The sequence below is a fragment of the Malaclemys terrapin genome, chromosome 1, assembly GCF_027887155.1.
Source record: "Malaclemys terrapin pileata isolate rMalTer1 chromosome 1, rMalTer1.hap1, whole genome shotgun sequence".
Classification (NCBI taxonomy): Eukaryota; Metazoa; Chordata; order Testudines; family Emydidae; genus Malaclemys; species Malaclemys terrapin.
In genome coordinates, this window is record NC_071505.1 from 172,987,924 (window position 1) to 173,012,318 (window position 24,395).

General features: G+C 42.0%; 1 protein-coding gene across 1 annotated transcript in view; it reads left to right on the plus strand.

Annotated features, from left to right (window-relative positions):
• GBE1 (1,4-alpha-glucan branching enzyme 1) overlaps positions 1 to 24,395 on the plus strand; it is a 289,971-nt gene that overhangs the window by 128,288 nt on the left and 137,288 nt on the right. The window contains exons 4-5 of the mRNA XM_054046998.1: positions 17,747 to 17,872; positions 23,151 to 23,286. Coding sequence (XP_053902973.1) covers positions 17,747 to 17,872; positions 23,151 to 23,286 — 262 coding nt within the window. The remainder of the gene's footprint in view (positions 1 to 17,746; positions 17,873 to 23,150; positions 23,287 to 24,395) is intronic.

Here is a 24,395-nt window from a genome sequence, read left to right on the forward strand (position 1 = left end):
GCTAACTGACAGGACATTCCTGATTGGTCTGGGCATCCTACTTAAACCTAGGGAGGATACAGGAAGTTTTTCTGTGCAACTAGGCAGAACTCCATCTAGCTGCTGCTATAGACCCTGCTTTCTTGTGCTGCTCTTGATCCATGGCTTCTGACGCTGGCTTTCCTTCCTGGTTCTGATGCCTGGTTTCTGACTCAGCCTTGTCTTCTGCTTCTGATTCCTGGTTTCTGACCCCGGCATTTGTCTCCTGGCTCAGATTCCCAGTTTCTGACTTGGCCTTGTTTTTCTACATCTGGTTCCTGACCTCAGATTGACAATCGACTTCGATTCCTGAAGTCCCGCCCTAGCTCTAGCTGTTAGTCTGGCTGCTCATGACCTCGCCTTGATATCATCCTGGACTGTGACCCACGCTCCTAGCGGGGTCTTAGGACCTGTGTCCTGAGTACTTGCTGACCTGAGTCAGACTAATTTGTGTGTAGGCAGAAGGGGACCCTGTCTCAAATATGAATCTCGGCTAAGATTTAGTGTGCATTGTAGATATACCCAAAGTCTCTTACAAAAACCAATAACAATTATGACCACCTGACCGCTTTAAAGAGAGCAATTTGAGATTGAGAATTAGAAACACTAGAAGGCTTCTCTGTATTGGTCTAAGGGATTCTTATTTGCAAGCAGCTACCAGCTACTCTGTCTTGGGAACCGTGTAGAGTAGAAGTCACCATGTTCCAATTATACTTAGCTGCAGATTTCCTCTTGGGTAAGTGGTGATAATAGATTATATTTTTAGAGTTCCAATGTTGCCAAGTACTATTCTATTGTAAGTCTTACAATATTTGGTGCCCCCCCCCCCCTAAAGTGTCAGCTCCTGGAGGCCTGTGATTACATGAGAATCTCCGCTTTCATCTTAAAAAAAAAAAAAAAAAAAGTTTCTAGTCCAGATGGTTGTGGAGAAAACCTTGAAAATATGACACAAGTGCAACCCAATGGCTTGAAAATTAGATGGCAAATACACCTAGATAGACATATAAAACACAACCATGAGAGTTAGAGACTGACAGACACCCCATCTATATAATTTTGATAATGTGCCACTAATACTGGGGTCCTCTTATTTCCAGGTTCAACTGGGTTGCTATTTTATTAATATAGTCCATCTCCATATCAGTATCTCAGAGATGTTCTTAGCCTAATTTAACTTTGTTTTTATTGTACTATGACCTGGAGATGCTTTGTCTTCGGACCTACTTCATTTGTGGCTTTCATTAGATCTACAGTGTCCATTTTCACATCATCCAGGGAAAGCTTTCTAAGATTCTGAGCCCAATTTGTGACCATATTCCAACTCTTGTAGGCTGCCAGATTAACATAAGAATGGCCCTACTGGGTCAGACCAAAAGTCCATCTAGCCCAGTATCCTGTCTTCTGACAGTGGCCAGTGCCAGGTGCCCCAGAGGGAATGAACAGAAGAGGTAATCATCAAGTGATCCATCTCCTGTTGCTCATTCCCAGCTTCTGGCAAACAGAGTCTAGGGACACCATTCCTGCCCATCCTGGCTAATAGCCATTGATGGACCTACCCCTCCATGAATTTATTTAGTTCTTTTTTGAATCCTGTTATGGTCTTGGCCTTCACAACAGCCTCCGGCAAGGAGTTCCATAGGTTGACTGTGCACTGTGTGAAGAAATACTTCCTTTTATTTGTTTTAAACCTACTGCCTATTAATTTCATTTGGTAACCCCTCTTGTGTTATGAGAAGTAGTAAACACTTCCTTATCTACTTTCTCTACACCTGTCATGATTTTATAGACCTCAATTGTATCTCCCCTTAGCCGTCTCTCTTCCAAGCTGAAAAGTCCCGGTCTTATTAATCTCTTCTCATATGGAAGCTGTTCCATACCCCTAATCATTTTTGTGGCCCTTTTCTGGACCTTTTCCAATTACGATATATCTTTTCAGAGATGGGGCGAACACATCTGCACACAGTATTCAACATGTGGTCATACCATGGATTTTTAGAGAGGCAACATGACATTTTCTGTTCTATCATCTATCCCTTTCTTAATTATTCCCAGCATTCTATTTGCTTTTTTGACTGCTGCTGCACATTGAGTATAGGTTTTCAGAGAACTATCATAATGACTCTAAGATCTTTCTTGAGTGGTAACAACTAATTTAGACCCCATCATTTTAGGTGTATAGTTGTGATTATGCTTTCCAATGTGCATCACTTTGCATTTATCAGTATTAAATTTCATCTGCCATTTTGTTGCCCATTGACCCAGTTTTGAGAGATCCTTTTGTAGCAATTTGCAGTCTGCCTGGGTCTTAACTATCTTTAGTAATTTTGTATCATCTGCAAATTTTGCCACATCACTGTTTACCCCTTTTTCCAAGATCATTTATGAATATGTTGAATAGGACTGGTCCCAGAACAGATCCCTAGGGGACACCACTATTAGCTCTCTCCATTCTGAAAACTGACCATTTATACCTACCCTTTGTTTTTTATCTTTTAACCAGTTACCAATCCATGAGAGATTCCAGATCCAATCTAGATTCCCTCAGCTGATAATTCTCTTGGTGCTGATGAATTGCTTCACTTGCCTAATGATCTTATATCATTTCCCTTATACAGTATTGCCAACCCCAAAAATTCAAAATCATGTCACTTGCCAAAAATTATGCGATTGGCTCAAAAAAAACCCCTGTGTTTAAAAATTAGGGGTTTGATCTCTTTTGATACTAGTATTCCCCCTGTCCAATCCTAAAGCGAGTAACAGTTTATCCAACTTGTAAATTTATAGTTACCCAATTTTGGCCCCTACTCTGGGAATTCTTGCTGGAGAGGAGGCAACTGAGATTGGGGTCCCATTGTACAAATATGTTGGAGGAGATGGACCCTGTTCTAAAAATTTATAATCTAGTGCAAACATAGTAGTGAGTTTGTTACTTGGAAACTGGAACTTGGACTAAACAACCCTTCTCACAGATGTTATGTGGGGACAACTTTTACTGCCTCCTGACTGGGCAGGATTCATATTGGATACTTTACAGGTGACAGGCTATATCTAGTTCATTAGCAATGCTCTGAGGTATTCAGTCCCCTCTTGAGAACACAGCTTGCTTTCTAGAAAGAAACACTTATGAATCAAATTCTCATGTTTTGGAACTTAAGCAGGCAACATCTTTCAGCAAAAATCTCTCATGTGGTCTGTCTCAAACATGCTATCTGCCACACCTTATTTTTAAAGGGACCGCTCCCATTAACAAAATACAAATGATAAAAGTGCAATAATTAAATACTAACATCACCCAAATGTATTTCTAAATATATTTTGCAATATAAAATGATTCCAACAATTACTTTTGTCTTTACACTAGCTTCTGTACATATATAGTTTTGTAGTGGGTCACAAATTGAATACAAGTCAGCAATGTGGTGCGGTTTTGAAAAAGGCTAATATTCTGAGTTGTATTAACAGGAGTGTCTGTGTAATAGATAGGAGGTAATTGTCCTGCTCTTCTCAGCACTGGTAAGACCTCAGCTGGAGTAGTGTGTCCAGTTCTGGGCACCATGCTTTAGGAAAGATCTGGATAAATTGTAGAGAGTCCAGAGGAGAGCAGCAAAAATGGGGGGGGGGGGGGGAAGGAGGGGGGTGAGGGGGGTTAGAAATCCTGACCTATAAGCAAGGGTTAAAAAAAAAAAACTGGGTATGTTTAATCTTGAAAAAAGAAAACTGAGGGAGAACATAATTCATCAAATATGTTCAGGGCTTTTATAAAGACAATTGTTCATGTCCACTAAAGGTAGGATAAGCAATCAACTTAATCTGCAGTCAGGGAGACTTGTGTGAGATATTAGGAAAAACTTGCTACTATAAGTGTAGTTAAGCATTGGAGTAGGCTTCCAAGTGAGATCGTGGAATCCCTGTCATTGGAGGTTAAGAACGGGTGAGACAAACCTATCAGAGATGGTCTAGGAGGTATACTCAGTCCTGCTTCAGTATAGAGGGCTGGTCTTGATAACTTCTTGAGGTCCCCTCCAGCCCTGCATTTCTGTGATTCTATCTATATCTATATATTTTTTTTCACTGCCCATCTGAGTCATCTGCAGGGTTTAAACCCACAACCTCCAGCACCACTCCACTGATGTCTTCTACTACATAGGAGGAGCGGGAAAGTTTGCTGTTACCTCCTGGATCAACGCACATATTGACAGTGGGTACACAAGTATTTGAGACACAAATGAACCACTGGGCATTACGATTCTTTGTGGATCATCTGAAAAGTAGTAACACTGGCTCTCTGGATATGAAAGCACAAGGCTCTACCTCTGGAGTGGAAGGACCAGATCTCTCTGTCTGGAAGCAGTAGCAGCAACATAAATCTTGTTGGTCTTGCTGCTAGTGACACAGAACCACAGTTACTGTGGGTTACACAAGTACCTAATTTTATATTTTCTGAAAGATTTTGTGATGAAGTTGATGAGATTTGGCCCTATTTATATTTGAGAACTGGGTCCCATCTTTGCCTGATGTGATCTTGTACACTCTCTTGGTTATTTTAGCTGTGAAATAAAATTGAGTGACAGCTGCCTCCTAAGATATGAGACCTTTGTTCATAAAATTTATGAAAGACAGATAACAGCAGTAATTGGAAGAGCTGTAACTAGAATTCATGGTGTTTTGGATTACAGTTTAATGCATCTTTTGTGGGCGGGGGGGGCAGTCTCTTATCTAGCTACGTGTGACTTGCAAACATCACATGAGGGTTGAAATTTTTCATGTCACTAGACTTCCTGTTGCATGGGTCATAATCATGTTACTTGAAATAAATGGTGCATGAGTTGGTAACAATGTTTATAGCTCCTAACATGGGGATAGGATGGGAGGGGTGTGGCTAAGATGCCTTGATCTCCAGCTATTCTGGGTTTCAAAGCCCCTAGGGGTGGATGTAGGAATCCACCTGGAATTGTTCTAATTTATCTTGTTGCAGCATTGAGTTGGCCTGAAATCAACTCAAAATTTGGAAGCACAATGCCTTTGCCTCATGCCTTGGTCTGCATTTATTGAACTATGCTTCCTCAGTGGTGCATCTTAAAATCTGGGCATCTTGTTTTGGAGTCTGTGACTTGATTGATTTTTATCTAGTGTTTAATTTAATTTTTTATCTGCCATGGTGTAGTGAGTGCACTTTGAAAGTCTGGCTCTTAATTTCTCACCCCTTCATATACTCTTGACATTCTTCTATCCAGTTAAACTCTTGCATTTTATCTAAGGCCTTGTCTACACTACGAGAGTAGTTCGATTTTACTTAAATCGAATTTTTGGAATCGATATTGCAAAGTCGAACGTGTGTGTCCACACTAAGGACAGTAATTCGACTTTGTGAGTCCACACTAACGGGGAAAGCGTCGCCATTGGAAGTGGTGCACTGTGGTCAGCTATCCCACAGTTCCCGGAGTCCCCGCTGCCCATTGGAATTCTGGGTGGAGCCGCAAATGCCTTCTGGGTAAAAAAAAATGTGTCCAGGGTGCTTTTGGGTAACTGTCGTCATCCGTCCATCACTCCCGCCCTCCCTCCCTGAAAGCGCCGGCGGGAAATCAGTTCGCGCACTTTTCTAGTCAGTGACAGCGCGGACGCCACAGCACTGCGAGCATGGAGCCTGCTGCAACCATCACTGCAGTTGTGGCCGCTCTCAACGCCTCGCAACTTATCATACACCTTTCCCTGAGGCAGATGCAGAAAAGTCAGGCGAGGAGGCTACGTCAACGCGGTGATGGCCTGAAGTCTGAGAGTAGCACAGACCTCTCAGAAAGCAGGGGACCCAGCGCCGAGAACATCACGGTGGCAATGGGTCATGTTGATGCCGTGGAAAGGAGATTCTGGGCACAGGAAACAAGCACTGAGTGGTGGGACCGCATAGTGCTGCAGGTCTGGGATGAATCCCAGTGGCTGCGAAACTTTCGCATGCGGAAGGGAACTTTCCTGGAACTTTGTGAGTTGCTGTCCCCTGCCCTGAAGCGCAATGACACCCGGATGCGAGCAGCCCTGACTGTCCAGAAGCGAGTGGCCATAGCCCTGTGGAAGCTTGCAACGCCAGACAGCTACCGGTCAGTCGCGAACCAGTTTGGGGTGGGCAAATCTACCGTGGGGGTTGTTGTGATGCAAGTAGCCAAGGCAATCGTTGATGTACTGCTGCCAAAGGTAGTGACCCTGGGAAACGTGGAGGCCATCATAGATGGCTTCGCAGCGATGGGATTCCCAAACTGCGGTGGGGCCATAGATGGAACTCACATCCCTATCCTGGCACCGGAACACCAGGCCAGCCAGTACATTAACCGAAAGGGCTACTTTTCCATGGTGCTGCAAGCACTGGTGGACCACAGGGGACGTTTTACCAACATCTACGTGGGATGGCCGGGCAAGGTTCATGACGCTCGTGTTTTCAGGAACTCTGGTCTGTTTAGACGGCTGCAGCAAGGTATTTACTTCCCGGACCACAAAATAACTCTTGGGGATGTGGAGATGCCTATAGTCATCCTCGGGGACCCAGCCTATCCGCTAATGCCCTGGCTCATGAAGCCCTATACTGGCGCCCTGGACACTGAAAAAGAACTCTTCAACTACCGGCTGAGCAAGTGCAGAATGGTGGTGGAGTGTGCTTTTGGACGTCTCAAGGGGAGATGGAGAAGCTTACTGACTCGCTGTGATCTCAGCGAAACCAATATCCCCATTGTTATTGCAGCTTGCTGTGTGCTCCACAATCTCTGTGAGAGCAAGGGGGAGACCTTTATGGCGGGGTGGGAGGTTGAGGAAAATAGCCTGGCTGCTGATTACTCACAGCCAGACAGCCGGGCGATTAGAAGAGACCAGCGGGAAGCGCTGTGCATCCGGAAGGCTTTGAAAGCAAAGTTCCTGAGTGAGCAGGGTAACCTGTGACTTTAAAGTTTGTGTATTGAGAAGCTAAACCTGCCCCCGTTTCTTTACCCAGTTAATGTTGACTATCCTATCCAGTTACATACCCACTTCCAACACACGTTTCAAAATAAAAATAGTTCTACTTTGTTAAAGCACACCGTTTTCTTTAATACTGTATTCGCGGGAATTTTTTAAAACTGGGACGCAGACTGTGGTGCGGAGCGGGTGTACTGTAGTGGCGCGAATGCAGCTTCTAAACTCAAGGATTGACAGGCTCCGCTGCGGTGGGATGGTTGTTTCAACGGAGCCTGTCACCCCTCCTGATAGGGACTGTGTGTATGGGGGGGTCTATGTGACTTTGTGGCAGGGGGAGGACGGTTACAGATCCCCTGCTGTGTGGCTCTGTGATCCTGCCTAAGGACCGCCGCTTAAGATCTGTAACTGCCCTCCCCTGCCACAAAGTCACAGAGCAACCCACCCCCCACCACATAACATGAAAACAACCTCCCAGACTAACCAGGGTAACTAGTCACTGCATCACTGCACTATGTATGTGCCCTGCTGCTGTGCCTGCCCCCGACTATATACCCTGCCAAAGATGACTGTCCTGTCGAATTACCAACCCCCTATCCCCCCCTCCTCCAAAAGAACATGATGGAAACAGTAGTTAACAGAAACGTATTTTTTATTATCAACCAAACATGGAACTGGGAAAGTGAAACTTGGACGGGGGCTTGTGTCAGGCGGGAAGGAAAGAACTTGTCAAATTTTGGGGAATGAGAGCCTTCTGCTGCTCGAGCTCTCTGCAGGGGTGGAGTGAGAGTTAGCAGGGACTCTGCCGCCTCTCCTTCTGTGCACTTTGGGTGAGGGGAGTATGGGACTTGGTGGCGGGGGAGGGCGGTTAGAGATGGACTGCAGCGGGGCTCTGTCCTCCTGCCTCCGTTCCTGCAGAACATCCACAAGGCGCCGGAGCGTGTCAGTTTGCTCTCTCATTAGTCCAAGCAGGGTTTGAGTCGCCTGCTGGTCTTCCTGACGCCACCTCTCCTCCCGATCCATGTTGGCTTGGTGCATTCGGGTCAAGTTCTCCCGCCACTGGGTCTGCTGTGCTGCCTGGGCTCTGGAGCAGGCTATAAGCTCCGAGAACGTGTCCTCCCGTGTCCTCTTCTTCTTATGCCTAATCCGCGCTAGCCTCTGGGAGTGTGATGACAGGCTAGGTTGTGAGACAGTCGCAGATGGGGCTGTGGGAATGGGAAAAAGGGAGTGAATTCCTCAGAAAGATAAATGTAGTTGTGAACAAAGAACATAGTCTTTCTCTGTTAACAAGACCATGCACAGCACCTATCACATGCGCACTCAGCACAAGGTCGAATTCTCGGCCTTCGCATTCAGTGCCTGGGGTCTTCTACAGCACATTTGAGAAGCCTCTCAGGAGAACGGAATTTCTGTTGCAGGCAGACATGGTAAGCCGTAGACTTGTGGCAGCTTAAAACTTTAATATTAGCAATGGCCTCATTTCACATTGAAATCAATGTCGGTCCCTGCTGCCAGCAATTCGGCAAGCAGGAAGTCTGCTCCTGTCCCACACCCTCGCGGCTGTCCCCGGGAACGATCCCTTTCGGCTGACCCTCTCCCGCCTCCACCGCGTGGCTGCAAACCAGCGGTTACAGTTCTGTAAAGGAACGGCAAAGCAGTCCCAACACTAACATTCCCCTACCTCATTCAAAGCAGGTCATCATGAGCGACATCACCCTCATGAGGATCTCTGACAGCGAGAAAGAGAGAATGCTCCGGGAAAGCCTGCAAAGACCAGGGCCATATGCCGCCATGCTGTGCAGAGCAATGATTCCAGAGTACTTGATAGTCTCGTGGCGTGGCAACGTGTCCTACTACGGAGGACCCAATAAGGCCGCTCTCCCCAAGAACCTAATGCAGCGGATTTCCAATTACCTCCAGGAGAGCTTCCTCGAGATGTCACAGGAGGATTTCTGCTCCATCCCCGGACATATAGACCGCATTTTACTGTAGCTGCTGTAGCAGTGACTAACCAGTAGAGCGGCTTGGGCAGGACAATCATGCAAAACCGGACATTGCTAGATTTTTTTTCAATAGTTGCACTGCCCATGACTGAACCGTTAAGCTAATCAAACTAATCATGAGAAACCCATTTTTTAAATTGTTAATATTCCTGTTCTGTTACAAATAAATGTTTGGATTTTTACAACACTTACTGGCTGATCCTTCCCCAGATTCTGTGTCCGGGGTAACGGCTGGGGAGGGTTGGTAGGGGATCTCTGTAAGGGTGATGAAGAGATCCTGGCTGTCGGGGAAATCAGCGTTGTGAGCGCTGTCGACTGCCTCGTCCTCCTCATCTCCTTCCTCATCTTCCCCGTCCGCTAACATGTCCGAGGATCCAGCCGTGGACACTATCCCATCCTCAGAGTCCACGGTCACTGGTGGGGTAGTGGTGGCGGCCGCACCGAGGATGGAATGCAGTGCCTCGTAGAAAAGGGATGTCTGGGGATGGGATCCGGAGCGTCCGTTTGCCTCTTTGGTCTTCTGGTAGCCTTGTCTCAGCTCCTTGATTTTCACGCGGCACTGCGTTACATCCCGTCTGTATCCTCTCTCTGCCATGTCTTTAGAGATCTTCTCGTAGATCTTTGCATTCCGTCTTTTGGATCGCAGCTCGGAAAGCACGGACTCATCGCCCCACACAGCGATGAGATCCAAGACTTCCCGATCAGTCCATGCTGGGGCCCTCTTTCTATTCTGAGATTGCACGGCCATCACTGCTGGAGAGCTCTGCATCGTTGCCAGTGCTGCTGAGCTCGCCACGATGTCCAGACAGGAAATGAGATTCAAACTGGCCAGACAGGAAAAGGAATTCAAATTCAAATTTTCCCGGGGCTTTTCCTGTGTGGCAGTTCAGAGCATCCGAGCTCATACTGCTGTCCAGAGCGTCAACAGAGTGGTGCACTGTGGGATAGCTCCCGGAGCTATTAGCGTCGATTTCCATCCACACCTAGCCTAATTCGACATGGCCATGTCGAATTTAGCGCTACTCCCCTCGTCGGGGAGGAGTACAGAAGTCGAATTAAAGAGACCTCTATGTCGAACTAAATACCTTCGCGGTGTGGACGGGTGCAGGGTTAATTCGATGTAACGGCGCTAACTTCGACATAAACGCCTAGTGTAGACCAGGCCTAAAAGTGTTTCAGCTAGCTTGTGAGAGCTTTCAGAAAAGGTCACAGTCTTAGTAGCTATCCAAGCCCTGAAAGCTCCTCCTTATTGTTAGTGAGTAAAGATCTGTTTCCTCTATTAATTCACATAAATAGTACAGTGTCAAAAGGTTAGAAAGCTTGACTTGTAGTGAACTATGACTTAGAACTCTTATAGTCTTGGAAATAGTACAATATTTTATTGAGTGTATTTCTGATTACTAATTTTTAGGGTAAAAAATAGTTTAACATATTTAAAAAGTTAACCTAATTATTGAAACCTAGATATTGTATAATTTCAAGGCATTTGAACAGAAATATCATCCATGCATTTAGTTCCGTTCCCAAAGATGAAGCAGAATGGCAAGTATTTGAGTGCTAATAAGAACGGAAGAAAATGCTGGGTTGGTGGATTGTCCACATTTACTTTGGGTTCTTTTACAGCACAGATTCTTAGAGGGTAAATACTATTAGTTCCAATTTAACATACAGTGGTGTTTTTCATTGTTATTTGATGAGGGAAGAAGAATTGCATTTTTGCCATTTCAACCTTGTCAGTCCCTTGAAAGGTACTTTTGAGAAGATCTGTAGGGTTAAGAACCAATCTTTAATTTACTCCTGAGAATAGAAATTACCTTTTGGGTCTTCCAGAGCCTCCAGCTTTTATACAGTAAACCTCTTTGAAACTATTTTTATCATCAGCGTATCACTAGAGATTTTAAACTGATTCACTAGGGATTTTCTGTGTAGTATACTAGCAGCAGCTTTTTAGCAGTTCCTTTGATCAATTCTATCACTTTATCCAAAGGTACAAATTGAATGTATATTCTGTGACATTGAGGATCTGGTAATACAAAGTATTTTGTAAATGCTTCCTTTACTGGTAAAGAATCCATGCACTTAGCTTTTAGACTTTGTTGGTGATCGGTTCAATATTATTTAAATAGGCATTCATCTAATACTGCTGCTCCCCTCTTTTCTTTCTGCTGTGGTTAGTACATAAGCCTTATTGTTTTTGTGATGTTTGGTAACTGTGTTTGTTTGAATGGCTGGCACTTTAAATGGAGTGATAACTCGTATGTAGTTCGTGATCAAACTAAAAAAAAGGCTAGGGTAGAGGAATGCTGAGAGTATTACATATATTAATTCCTTTGGAACTACTCAAGCACATGTTTTTTAATTACATTAAAATTACTATTAGTTAACATTTTACATCTTTTACAGTAAAGTATGCCTGATGTGTGTGTTGTGGATGGGACAAACTTAGTTCATTTGTAAATAATTTCACACTAAATTGCCTTTTAAAAAAATGTATTTCTCTGTTGCTGTAATATATGTGCTAGCCACTTCACTTTGCATTCTTTGGGATAGAGATTGTCTTCCTCTGTTTGTTTGTAAAGTTTTTTTCCCCACTCTGGGAAGAGGCAGTTGCTTTAATTATTTTGTAATATACAGTCTCATTCTGCATAGTAGTGCACTTTAACACAACAATTTTCATCCCAGATCAAACTGCTGTGGTTGCAGTAGAAATGCCATACAAAGAATGTTAATGATGTCACTTGTAACATTAACTGAAAGCCTAATGGAACAGCTGCAATATTCTATTTGACAATGAATACTCTGGTTATGCATTAGGCATATTTGTTTGGCCTTTATTTTCTTGGAATGTTTACCTTAGGCAAAATACCTCTCATGCTCAAAATTAGCCAGCCACATATACTCATATTTTCATTTTAAAACGTGGTAGGTATGCTTTCCTCAGTGAGGAATGTGTTGTTTGGTGAAAAGGGGAGGAAATTCTGTTGTGGAAATAAATGATGAAAGTTTGTTTACTTCAGTTATTGGCGGGGGGGAGGGGAGGAATGAGAAATTGTGCATGTGTAATATGTTTCTAGAGTGAACAAGTCTACATAAATAATAATTTTTAAAAGTGCATGGTCCTTCACAGTGTGTATGTAAACAGACAAATGCCTATGCTTCCACCATTTATTTCAATATGCAATTCAATGCTTGAAGCTGTGCAGTTATAAACTTGTTCTAACCTAAATATAGAACAGTAATTCTAGATCTGATCATTGTGTACATAGAAAAGAATATGTTCTCTGTTTAATTAGGTGTTTACATTGTTGCTTTTTAAAATCTCATATTAGAAAAAAATATTTTTGTGTGTATGTGGTTACTTTCTTTTAAAAACAACTACAAGGTGATATGTTTTAAAAGAGCAATCTAGCATCAAAATGCCCCAATGGGCCATATTAATGATGGGCATGAGTGTGAGAGTGAGGCCCAGGGAATGATGTCACTATAAGCTAAAAACCCATCCAAATGTAAAAGGGTCTTGTCTTGTTTGTTAGGTGGTCCTATCAAGTACACCAGGTTCTAGTCAGCACTTACTTGTAACGTTTATAAACCGGAAGATGCTCCTGAATATAGCCTACTATTTCTCCAAATAGTGAAGAGTCTGTGTCCAAGTCTTCCACATCCCAGACAAGGGAAATCCCTAATGGACTTGTTAAGCAGAAACTTTAGCAGAAAAGATGAAAAAAATGCCTTCCCTAGGAAACACTTTCTTTGTGCAATATTTCACTTGCTGATAAATGGGTGAGGACTGCTGTGCTGACTCTATATCTGTTTATCTAGTATAACATCCAGCTCCTTGATCTTGTTCCAAATACTTAAGTCCTCTGGTGCCCAGAGAAAAATATGGAGCATTGCCTCTGTGAAATGCTGCTTAATAAAGGGGGCGACTGTCTTCTACTCCAGCTTCAGAAGGGGTCCAAAGTTTACTGTAATGCACTTTATATGGAAGTAATCAAGTCTCTAAGTGATAGTTGTGATTCTCTGTAATCAGTTTTTTCCCCCTGAGGAAACAGTCACACTCTTTTTGCTCAGAGCACATGGAAAATGACTGTGACTACCTTTATCCTCAATTACCCTTGGTTTAATAAAACCACTCAACTGTTCGACTGTGTGGCAAATAACAGAAATGCTTCCTCATTTGGGGTGCTAAAATAATCCTTATCAATTTATTCTAGTTGCTTCCTCCAACAGACAAATAGTACTATGGTCTTGTCTGGTTGATGCTCAATCCTGACAGCTCTCTGCATTTCATAGGTACTGGGATATTTGTGTCACTGCACTTAGATTTTTTTCCCTAAGATTAGGACATGTGGGTCTTTATAACCCACATTAGGAGCATCATGAGTTGTTGTGTAAACTGGGCTTTGGATGCTTGTTATTTTTAATGCTGCTAGGTGTATTGCTTGTCCAGTCAACATGGTATTAAGCTCCAGCTCAGTGCACAGTTCCATCATGTTGTTTAAAATGACAGCAGCAGCTGGGTCAGGCAACCGTAGGGCTTATAGTGCTGTTAACAATGGTGTGGCTAAATTAGATATAACAGTGTTAGGAAAATTTTAGAAAATGCCCCGCGTTGAGAAGGAGCCCTACTGAGGAAAATCATTTTGTGCGAGAGGCCAGACTTACACTTTCTGATTACTTGTTAAGATAATTGCCCTTTTTAGGAGACTCTTCTGGCATCTGCAAAGTTAACTAAATTAGGTGTCTTCTCTTCTTCAATAAATGTGCCCTTTTCGCTAGAGCTAAGAGGTCTTTTATATCTTCGCATAATAATGTTAAAAGTTAAATTGTCCTAGAATAAAAGCTTAGACCAAAAATGAATTAGATTAATAGTCTGCTCTCTTACTCCTTCAAATATAAAAATCATTCTTTTCAAGTTTTATAAGGCTGTGTAAAGATCAGAAACTTAAGTTATTGTGCATTAGCACTGCCTATGTACAACTGCATGTTAAGAGAGTAGTATGTGAGAAACAAATTCATTCTACATATAAAATATTTTGAAGAGCAATGTATTTACCTGTCGAGGATTCTAGATGTAAAGGTATATAATTATTAACTAAGGAGCCTATCCATTCCCTTAAATAAATATTATTCCAATAGCTATTTCAGATGAAAGCAGCAGAGTTGGGGACTGAAATGAGATGAGCTCTTCAGAAGAAATGTCTACAATCATATTAACCAAGTGCATTCAATTAGTCTATTTTTTATATATATGAAATTTGGCCAAAGTGCAATGACTTTTGGAATGTCAATGGTATTGAAATACAAAAAGCTGTAATGATTCCAAATGCATGGAATATGGTTTGATGGTTAACTGTTATTTATCTAAATGTGTCATACAGTAGAACTAGCTAAGTACCAAAGAATCTGTGATAATGTGGATTTTAAGTATGAGACTAGTTTGTTTCTTTGAGCATTTTTCATTACATCATTTGATTTAAATAAGCCATTTTACTAGATTTAAAATTAGTTTGAATATTATGATTACCAAGCCCATTTTATCACTTCAAAGTTGATTTTTGTAATACTTTTGCATTCTCAACTGGTTTTTTGGAAACCAAAAATCTGTGCAGTTCAAATAACTATTTGTTGTTTGAAAATAAGTTGGATTCTCAAAATACATGGGATATCTAGCAGTTAGTTGACTGTTGCCTTTTCCTTCAGACATTTGTACTGGATATGTAATGTGAGGGTTTAAGAACAAACCTGTCTGGCTGTGGTAAAGGAAAATTATGCCACTGGATGTCTTTTGAAAGCCCCAGTACGTTATATTGGAGAAGAAACTCATTATTGCCAACTCAAAGTAAAGAACTATATAAGGGATAATTTGAATTACTCGTATGTTGTTGGGTTCTGTAATCACTCAGACTGGACATTATTGTGGACAGCTCATTGAAACCTCTGTTCAATGTACAATGGTGGCCAAAAAAAAAAGCCAACTAGGTTAGTCTGATTATAATTTTTTATGATTATTTTCCATTCCAGTTTTTCTCATACAACATAGTATATTACATACAGTATATTGCATACGATTATAAAACAATAGTATTCCAGGTGGAGGACATATCATATTCATTTTTGGTCAACTCATGTTTAAAAAAAGACAGAAATATAAGGTATTTGCTGGCCAAAATTATTAGATGCATACAAAGACTTTTGTGTGAAGAGACTTAAAAAAAAAATTGGCCATCTTTCATCTCCTCTGTAACTAAAGGGGCTATTTAAAAAAAATAAAAACAAAAACAAACAAACAAACAAAAAACTAGACAAACAATGAATGGTATGGGAAAAGTAACTGAGGTGCTTCATTTGCCTTTTCTTATAATACAAAAACAACCAGCGAAGACACTCAGTGAAACAGGAAGGCAACACATTTGAAACTAGAATACTTTCCCCCCCACACACACACTGAGCTTAGCTAATGTGAACAACATGTATTGTCACAAGACAAATGTATTAGGATTAAAAAGAGGAGATTTATATGGATAATGAGAACATCCAGAATTACATTGATTAGGATTAAATATCTATTTTTTCATAGGCCTGCTTCAGGGTATGCAAGCCACCCAACAACTGCAGGTGTGGTGAGGAAATTTTCTTTTGGCCAGACTACTCCATCACTGTGTGCTATAGAACTTTTTGCTCCTTTCTCTGAAGCATCTGGTAGTGGCTCTGCTGTTGGACCACTAATCCAGTCTGGAAATTCCTGTGTCACCATAGTCTGTCCCATCCTCAGCTAAATGTCTGTTTTCAAATTATCTGGCCTGTTTCACAGAATTGCGCTATGCCTCTGAACAAATGGGGACACCCTTAAAATGATCCTCTCATACCTGATCAACTAATATTAAACCATTTCCATTTACTCACTTTGCTACTCTTTCAAGCCCTAATGGTCTTGAAGCACTATGGCACACCCGCAGCAGCAGCAGTAACACAGACAGGTGGCAAGAATCTGGGAGCTGCAATTCCATTTAATCTTAAAAGCTCAACCTAATCCCTGGTGACTGACTGAGAGCCCAGTCAGTGTTTCTATTACCCGCCAACACCACCATGCCCTGCTTTTTAATATGGTGATGAAATGGAACCTGCTTAACAACCTGTATCTCTGTGCAGGAATAGGGCTATGGTTGCTAGGCAGATCGCTCCTGAGGCCCTAAGGACACCACCATAGATCAGGACATAACCACAGTATAGTCTTGGACTGGATGCCAACCTGGTCAGCCTTGAAATAGTTCAACATATGAGTTATCACTCTCTTACTCCATTGAAAGGTCTTAACCACCCTCCCACAACCATTGTCAAGATGGGTCCCAGCCAGAATCCTTCTAGAAAGATGTAGGAGCAAATTACTTAATTGCAAGCAAAATGCACATGTAAGTAAATAAATGCGTGTGTAAGATACAAAAGCAGGTGAAAAATGTTGACCTTCAGGCCACCGAGCTCCTGCAATTTCAAGTGGTAGAGGAAAGGGTGTGGTTTTTCCCACTTCATAGATGTCGACCTCTTGGTTGGAAAAATCACATGTTCCAAGACATCCTCAGAGGCCTAGAACCTCTACAATATTGTTTCCATAGCCACCCCATTGCAGCATTACTCTTTCAGGAGCTCCTATTACTTTCCTGCTAATGCCTTGCTTAAATCCTACATCTGTCTCTCTTTAGGGAAGGTTTTAAAGGTCCAGAATGTAAAGTAGTTCACACAAATTACTCTTGACAACCTTAACTTGTGTGTTTTCATAGGGATGATGCTGTAGGATGGGCACTGTCTTTGCATCCCCTCCACCTCTCCTTATCCCCAAATGTATGGGACGGCTAGGGAGTCCCCACTGTTTGTGCAAGATGTGGAGTGAAGGGCAACAGTGTTCTTCTGCCCTCTTCCTGTGACAGATTTGGTCCCCAAATAGCAGGTTTTCTTTCCCTTTTACCCTGTCTGTGGTAGGAACATTCTCATGGGCTTGTGCTGTTCATAAGCAACTCTGATCTATATAATATCACTCCAACTTTCTTCTAAATTATAGAAGAGCTATATAAGAGCTAGGAATCATTATTAAAAAGGAATTGATGATTGTAATATCCAAAAAAATAGCTGATGGATTTTTATTGCTCATCAGCATTTTTAATGTTGTTGGTATTTCTGTTTTTCTGTTTGTCTACAAACGGAGGAATGGGGGCCCACATGTAGCCCCTTCCTTGGGTGGGTGTGGAGTAGAGTGTGGAGGGTACATAGCTCCTGGCATGAAAGATGGGAAAGAAGAGGGCTACAAGGAGCCCCAGAAATAGAGGGAATTGAGAGGTGGCACAGAGAGAGCTGGTGGGGGGGAATGGAGGAATGCAAGGAACCCTTGATGTGTGCAGTGTGCTCTGCCTACAAAAGCTCAGACTGTGCAACACCCTAGTTTCATTTTTTGTATTGTTAATCTTCTAATACAGGGTTTCCCACTAGATCCTTTTTCTGTTCCATCTGCTGTGCTTAACCCATCTTTGCAAGTGATGATTGGGAACCTCTGTCTTAGTAAAAAGCTGCATTTTTATATTATGTTTAAAGAAACTAGTACTATAGATTGCCACAGTTGGCTTCTAGTTTATAGGAAAGTCTGGCTATTTTTTGTTAACACTGTTATGCCGTATGAGTTAACATGAGAATCTTTTCTCCTCTGAAGCTCCTGTCATTGAGAACAGACTTCGGTTTCTGTACGGGTGCTTGTGTACGTATGAAATTATAGTGATCTCTTGTGTCTTCATTTTATTTTCTAGGTGGTGATCCGTAGTAAAAATGGAGAGATTCTCTACCGTATTTCACCTTGGGCAAAATATGTAGCACGCGTAGGTACCAATGTGAATTACGATTGGATACATTGGGAACCACCACTGCCATATCTAGTAAGGTTTACTTTATATTTCAAAAGCTTTTAAAAGTGCGTGCAAGGCATGTTTTATGATGTGATTTCTGTCATGTCACAGTTCTTTTTTTTGGGGGGGGGGGAGGGTGCATTCTAATTATAACATGAGTTACTTTGCATATGGTATATCAATATTATAGTAAAGTCTGAGAAGACAGTTCCGTTATAAGTGCCTATTTTAATGCACTTATCGTTTTCTGAAAAAAAAAAAAAAAAAAAACTTGAAATCTACTGGTCTGCACAGACTAAGCCCTAAAGCCATAGTAAGAAAAATGTGCTGCCATACCCGCATGGACCTTCCCTCCCAGTTCAAAGGAATATGTGGGAGTGTACTGCTGATTGAATACTGTTTGGCTGATCAACTTGCTCTTTAGTATTTTTTTTAAGTGTAATGTACTATTTTTGTCTTTTTGCTTTCGTTTTTTGCTATCTTGATTTCACTCGGTTATTCTCATAATTTATCAGTGTCTTTTTTTCCAGTGTTGTCTTCAGTTTCTCTTCCCTGAGCCCCTTAAGGCTGAAGAGTGTTGGATATTATATTTCTCCCCTAGCCTCTCTTCTTAGCCTCTCTTCAGCAGCAGAATTAAATGAATCTCATTCTTTTCAGTATCTCTGCTGTCTGCAGGGTTCTGAATAGCTGTAGTGAAAACTAAAATGACTGGTCAGTTTTCACTTTGCTATGGTAAAGTGTGAACTTAGTAAGAAGAACAAATGTAGGAAAGGGAGTATCAATTATTTCCGGCAGCAATATCTTTGTTTTCAATCAATGAGGCAATCATCCCTTCTGTTCCTACTCAGCTGGATGATTTTAGGAGCTTCTGAGACTTCTTATGCTGCATGGCAGACACCTTGGAAATTTGTGTGGAGATAGTGCAAGAAAAAATCCCACAAATGACTAGATCGTCTGCCCTCCTCCATGCATGGTAGGCTTGCCACGTCTGTCAATGAGGAGTTATTGGAACCAATTAAAAAATTGTGGCAGATCCCAGCATCTGTACATCCACTTCTAAGTAAGCTGATACATGTTATAAAGTTCCCACAAAGAAATTTTTTAAGTTTCTGCATCTACTGAGTCTCAAAAGGCTGGTGGTGACAGCGGTGAATGAAATATCCAAACAGCGATGGTCTCCAAATATGACACACATGGAGAAGGACCCTACAAACTTGACTTTTTTGGCAGAAAAATCCATTCCCCAGAGAGTCTCCAGATGTGCATTTCAAATTATCAAGCTCTTCTGTTAAAATGCAACTATCTCACCTGGGAAAAGGGTGTCACAAATCTTGTAAAAGTTCCCGTAGGAATACAGAGAGGAGCTAAAATCTGTAGTGCTCAAAGGACAGTTAATAACCTTTAATAAGGGGGAGGGATAGCTCAGTGGTTTGGCCTGCTAAACTCAGGGTTGTGAGTTCAATCCTTGAGGGGGCCATTTAGGGATCTGGAGCAAAAACCTGACCGTACTTGGTCCTGCTGTGAAGGCAGCGGACTAGACTCAATGACCTTTCAAGGTCCCTTCCAGTTCTATGAGATAGGTATATCTCCATATAATAGCCCAAACATAACAATGGGCTGCTTCATTGCAGGGCTTCAGGGCTCCACTCTTGTGGAATACCCCAGGAGTCCAAAATAAACAGAGGACCTCCCATAGGTGCTACAGGAATAAAAACTATTCAATTTATTCATAAATGATCTGGAGAAAGGGGTAAAAAGCGAGGTGGCAAAGTTTGCAGATGATACTAAACTGCTCAAAATAGTTAAGACCAAAGCAGACTGTGAAGAACTTCAAAAAAAATCTCACAAAACTAAGTGATTGGGCAACAAAATGGCAAATGAAATGTAATGTGGATAAATGTACAGTAATGCACGTTGGAAAAAATAGCCCCAACTATACATACAATATGACGAGGGCTAATTTAGCTACCATCAGGAAAAAGATCTTGGAGTCATCGTGGATAGTTCTCTGAAGACGTCCACGCAGTGTGCGGAGGCGATCAAAAAAGCAAACAGGATGTTAGGAATCATTAAAAAGGAGATAGAGAATAAGAAGTAGAATATATTATTGCCCTTATATAAATGGATGGTATGCCCACATCTTGAATACTGCATACAGATGTGGTCTCCTCGTCTCAAAAAAGATATCCTGGCAATAGAAAAGGTTCAGAGAAGGACAACTAAAATTATTAGGGGTTTGGAATGAGTCCCATATGAGGAGATTAAAGAGGCTAGGACTTTTTAGCTTGGAAAAGAGGAGACTCCGGGGGGATATGATAGAGGTATATGAGTGATGTGGAGAAAGTGGATAAGGAAAAGTTATTTACTTATTCCCATAATGCAAGAACTAGGGATCACCAAATGAAATTAATAGGCAGCAGGTTTAAAATAAATAAAAGGAGGTTCTTCTTCACATAGCACACAGTCAACTTGTGGAACTCCTTACCTGAGGAGGTTGTAAAGGCTAGGACTATAACAGCGTTTAAAAGAGGACTGGATACATTCATGGAGGTTAAGTCCATTAATGGCTATTAGCCAGGATCGGTAAGGGATGGTGTCCCTAGACTCTGTTTGTCAGAGGGTGGAGATGGATGGCAGGAGAGAGATCACTTGATCATTACCTGTTAGGTTCACTTCCTCTGGGGCACCTGGCATTGGCTACTGTCGGTAGTCAGGATACAGGGCTAGATGGACCTTTGGTCTGACCCAGTATGGCCATTCTTATGTTCTTATATATTCTTATGAAGTTTATGATCTATCAGTGTGCAAACAGTTGAAGGCCTTTAATCATTAAAGGATTTGAGAGCCACTCTCTGCTCATTGAGCATATACTTGCCAGCACCAAGGAGGAAGCAGACCACATCCCAAAGCATCATCAGACTGAGGCTATCTACACCTTAGTACTGTCACCCACAGATAATGTTTGGGCCACAATGGAAGGAGCCAAAGGCTCCCCTGCAGGAAGCCCTCTCGCACTGCATCCTTGGTGCATGCTACTTCACAGCAACAAGTTTGATTCAATCATCAAGAGCTAATCAGAACCATTTCAGGAGTTATACCCCTCTCCGTCCCCTACGCATGCACACACACTTAGTGACCACTTTTTTAAAAAAATTGTTGGGGAATCCTGGAACCAGATCACCTCAGACCACCGAGTCCTGGAAACTATTTTAAAAAGGGGTATTTTATCCAATTCCAGGCCCTTACGAGCCCCACCTTTCTTCCCTTTTCCCTTCCAGGGACCCCTCTTACAAGATACTGTTAAATCAATAATTAGATACCCTTTTGCAACTTGCGATTCCCATTACTTTTTATTCCCAACGAATCAATTATCCCCTCATTAAATAAGATGGATTTGTAGTTTTCAGCTTTGGGATGCTTCTTTCCATCTGTCCATATACCCATAACAGAGAGAGTACTTCAGTTTCATAGTGAGGGACTTACTACCAATACATGGTCCTACCCTTTAGTCTTTGCATGGCACCAACATGTATTCAGCAAGAGTGTAGCAGGCACAGCCCACTTAAGAACACATTACAGTCTGGTATAGTCAGACCTGGACAACTGGCTGATCTCAGTAAAATTTTCCCAGCAGGTGATCAATGACCAACTCGATTTACAATGTCTTACGGCTCTTTACCATATAGGGCATCCAAATGAACAGGGGAAAATCCTCATTTTGCTAACCCAGACTACAGAATATATAGGAGCAATATTAGATCTGAGGTCAGCAAGAGCTTAACTACCACAGGAGAGGTTCCAGGCAATAGTAGGACTCATCAATCATCTGGAGGCTCACCCTGCAGATGCATCCTTCTTTGGTCACATGGCCTTCTGCACCCATGTCTCACAATATGCCAGACTTTACCTATGCTGTATACAGAGAAGTTGAAATCCATGTATCTATCCATAAAGCATCATATGAATATAATTGTGGAAGTCCTGCAAGAAGTCTTCTTGCTACTAGGTTGGTGGAAGGATGCGTTCCACAACCTGCCATCCTTTCCTTCTACTACAAAGTCCTATGCTACCTGGATTCTTTATTGATGAAGGAACTGTTGGGCCTACTCTACCATTCATGTCCTCAGGTGTGTGAGGAGGCCAGGGGAACATTTAGAGTGCAGTCGTGGCCCAAAGGATACTGATAGTCAAAACTCCAATCTTCCTCCTGTGGGGCATATGTGGACAAGAAGTGGGATGTATGTGGAAAACTCATCTCAAAGAGCCAGAGTAAATAACTATTCTTTCCCCCCTTCCTTCCCTCTCTTCCCCCCCTCCCCTTTTATTTTTTTTGGCCACTGAGTGCAGGAAAATATTTGTTGGGCTTTTTTCATCCCTCTTTCTCCACATTATTTCAAAACTTTTCCAAGTTGGAAAAGTTCAGCTGGCAAAAGGAAAATGAAATGCAGTGACTTTGCCACCCTGTAACCTTTTCCAAATTTGGAGAAATTTTGAAAAGATAGTATGGGGGAAAATGTGTATTTTTGTGGGCGCTGGTGGTAGTGAAAACCCTTGGACAAGAGTCCTTTTTGACACTGAATGCAATAGAATGAAAGGAAGGCATGGCAGGGGAGAAAGTGATTTTTTTCCCCCCAAGTTTGGAATTTAATCCAATAAATTTCCTGGGGAAAAAATCAACTTGGAATACAAACTCCTTACTTGATTTTTTTCCAAAGGCTTTTTGACCAGCTCTAGTTGTCACATTTGAAAGGTGGTCTTTAGAACTGTACTTAATGAATGCTTATATTCTGTAAAACTTAGGTTCCCCAGCTGAGTGGAATTTTCTACCTGACATTGGCAAAGGAATTTTTATGTCCTGCACTAACCAGAAGAATGTGCTTTACTAATAAAATAAAATAAAATCCTTTTGTCATTAAATTGAGCAGATCTGACTAAGAATACAATCAGCAGATCTGTTTTCTTTGTGCCGTTTTAAAGTCACTTTCACACAAAATCAGCACTTCAAGACATTTGCGCAATGGAGTCATTGAAGTACTGATTGTGAGGATGTCAAGTAAAGAGTGATCAAGTTCTCTGATTTTTTTTTTTTTTTCAATCTTAATATTGGAGTAGATTTTTTTTTTTTTTGTATTTACAATTTTAATTGCGTTAATCTAGCGGGAATATGTTGCATAACAATTCGCTTACCGGATTTTAAAATTAATATACTGGTTCTTTTTTCTCTTACTTGTGTAAACAGTGTGTTTATATAACAAGATTGACATTCTCAGATGCTATGCTTTAATGACAACCATTTTCTATTCAATAGCGTAAACATCCTCAACCAAAGAAACCAAAAAGCTTAAGAATTTATGAATCCCACGTGGGAATTGCTTCCCCAGAAGGGAAAGTTGCTTCTTATAAAAACTTTACATACAACATTCTACCTAAAATAAAGGATCTTGGTAAGTAACATGCTTCTTGGTGCAATGTGTGTCGAGAGAAATTTGTAATAAGTCTCTGCTCTTATTGGAAAAGATAATTGAGTGTCTGTGGGAGGGGTTTGGTTGTGTGTGAAGCTTAAATAATCCTGTTTTCAGTTATTTGTAATGTACTAGCTACATTTTATTTTTCTATATATGTATATAGAAAAAATACTGTATCTAGTTTTAAGTTTACTATGTGACGTGTGACAATTTTAAAGTGATAATATGAATGTTCTTCTTCGAGTGCTCCACTCTAGGTGACGATTCGCCGTTGATCTGAGATCTTCGGTAGCAGTGCCTGGTCAGGACGCATGCACTCCGCTGGTGTCTCGCGGTCTTGTTAAAATCTGCCTGAGCGCTCGAGTCCCGTGCCCCCCTCAGTTCCTTCTCAACCGTCCTCGGCTAAAGACAGGACTCGGGGCAGTGCTGATTCTCTTCCCCGGTCTCTCTAGGAAACAGTTGCGAAGAACATATGAGCAGTTGTTAGTAACATCCCAGTTGTTTCCCTTCCTTTAGAATAGTTACATTGTTTAGTTACTTAGTTTAAAACAAAACAAAACAACAACAAAACTTTTACACTTCAGGCTTGTCTCCCGCTGAGACACTCTCCCCTGCCATTTCTAATTCATACCGCCAGGGGCTTCAGGATTTAAGAAGTGTTTCCTGTCAGGACTCCATGCCAAGGTCTAATGGGCACTCACGCTGTGTGAAGTGCCTTGGCGAAACACATGCCCCCACAAAGTGCCTCCACCGTACGAGCCTCAAGACCAGGGTTTGTTGTGACAGGGACTGTGGGTTAAAATGCTATTAATGAGAAAATCTCTACAGCCGCCTTTGGAGACTGGGAAAGTGAAACCCTCTCCCTCACACTCCCCGGCCAGATCTGAACCAATTGGGAGCATGGCTTCACCCTCTCAGGAGCAGAGGCAGGAAGCGCAACAGTCTCTGAGGAGAGACTTTAACAAGGGTAAAGGGTCTCCCGTGAGATCCTTACCCTCTGTATTGACAGTGCAGAAGGCAGGCGCCTCAGGCTGTCACAATGCCTCAGCCGTGGCTCCCGCGGAGCACAGAGGCAGGGACCCGATCTC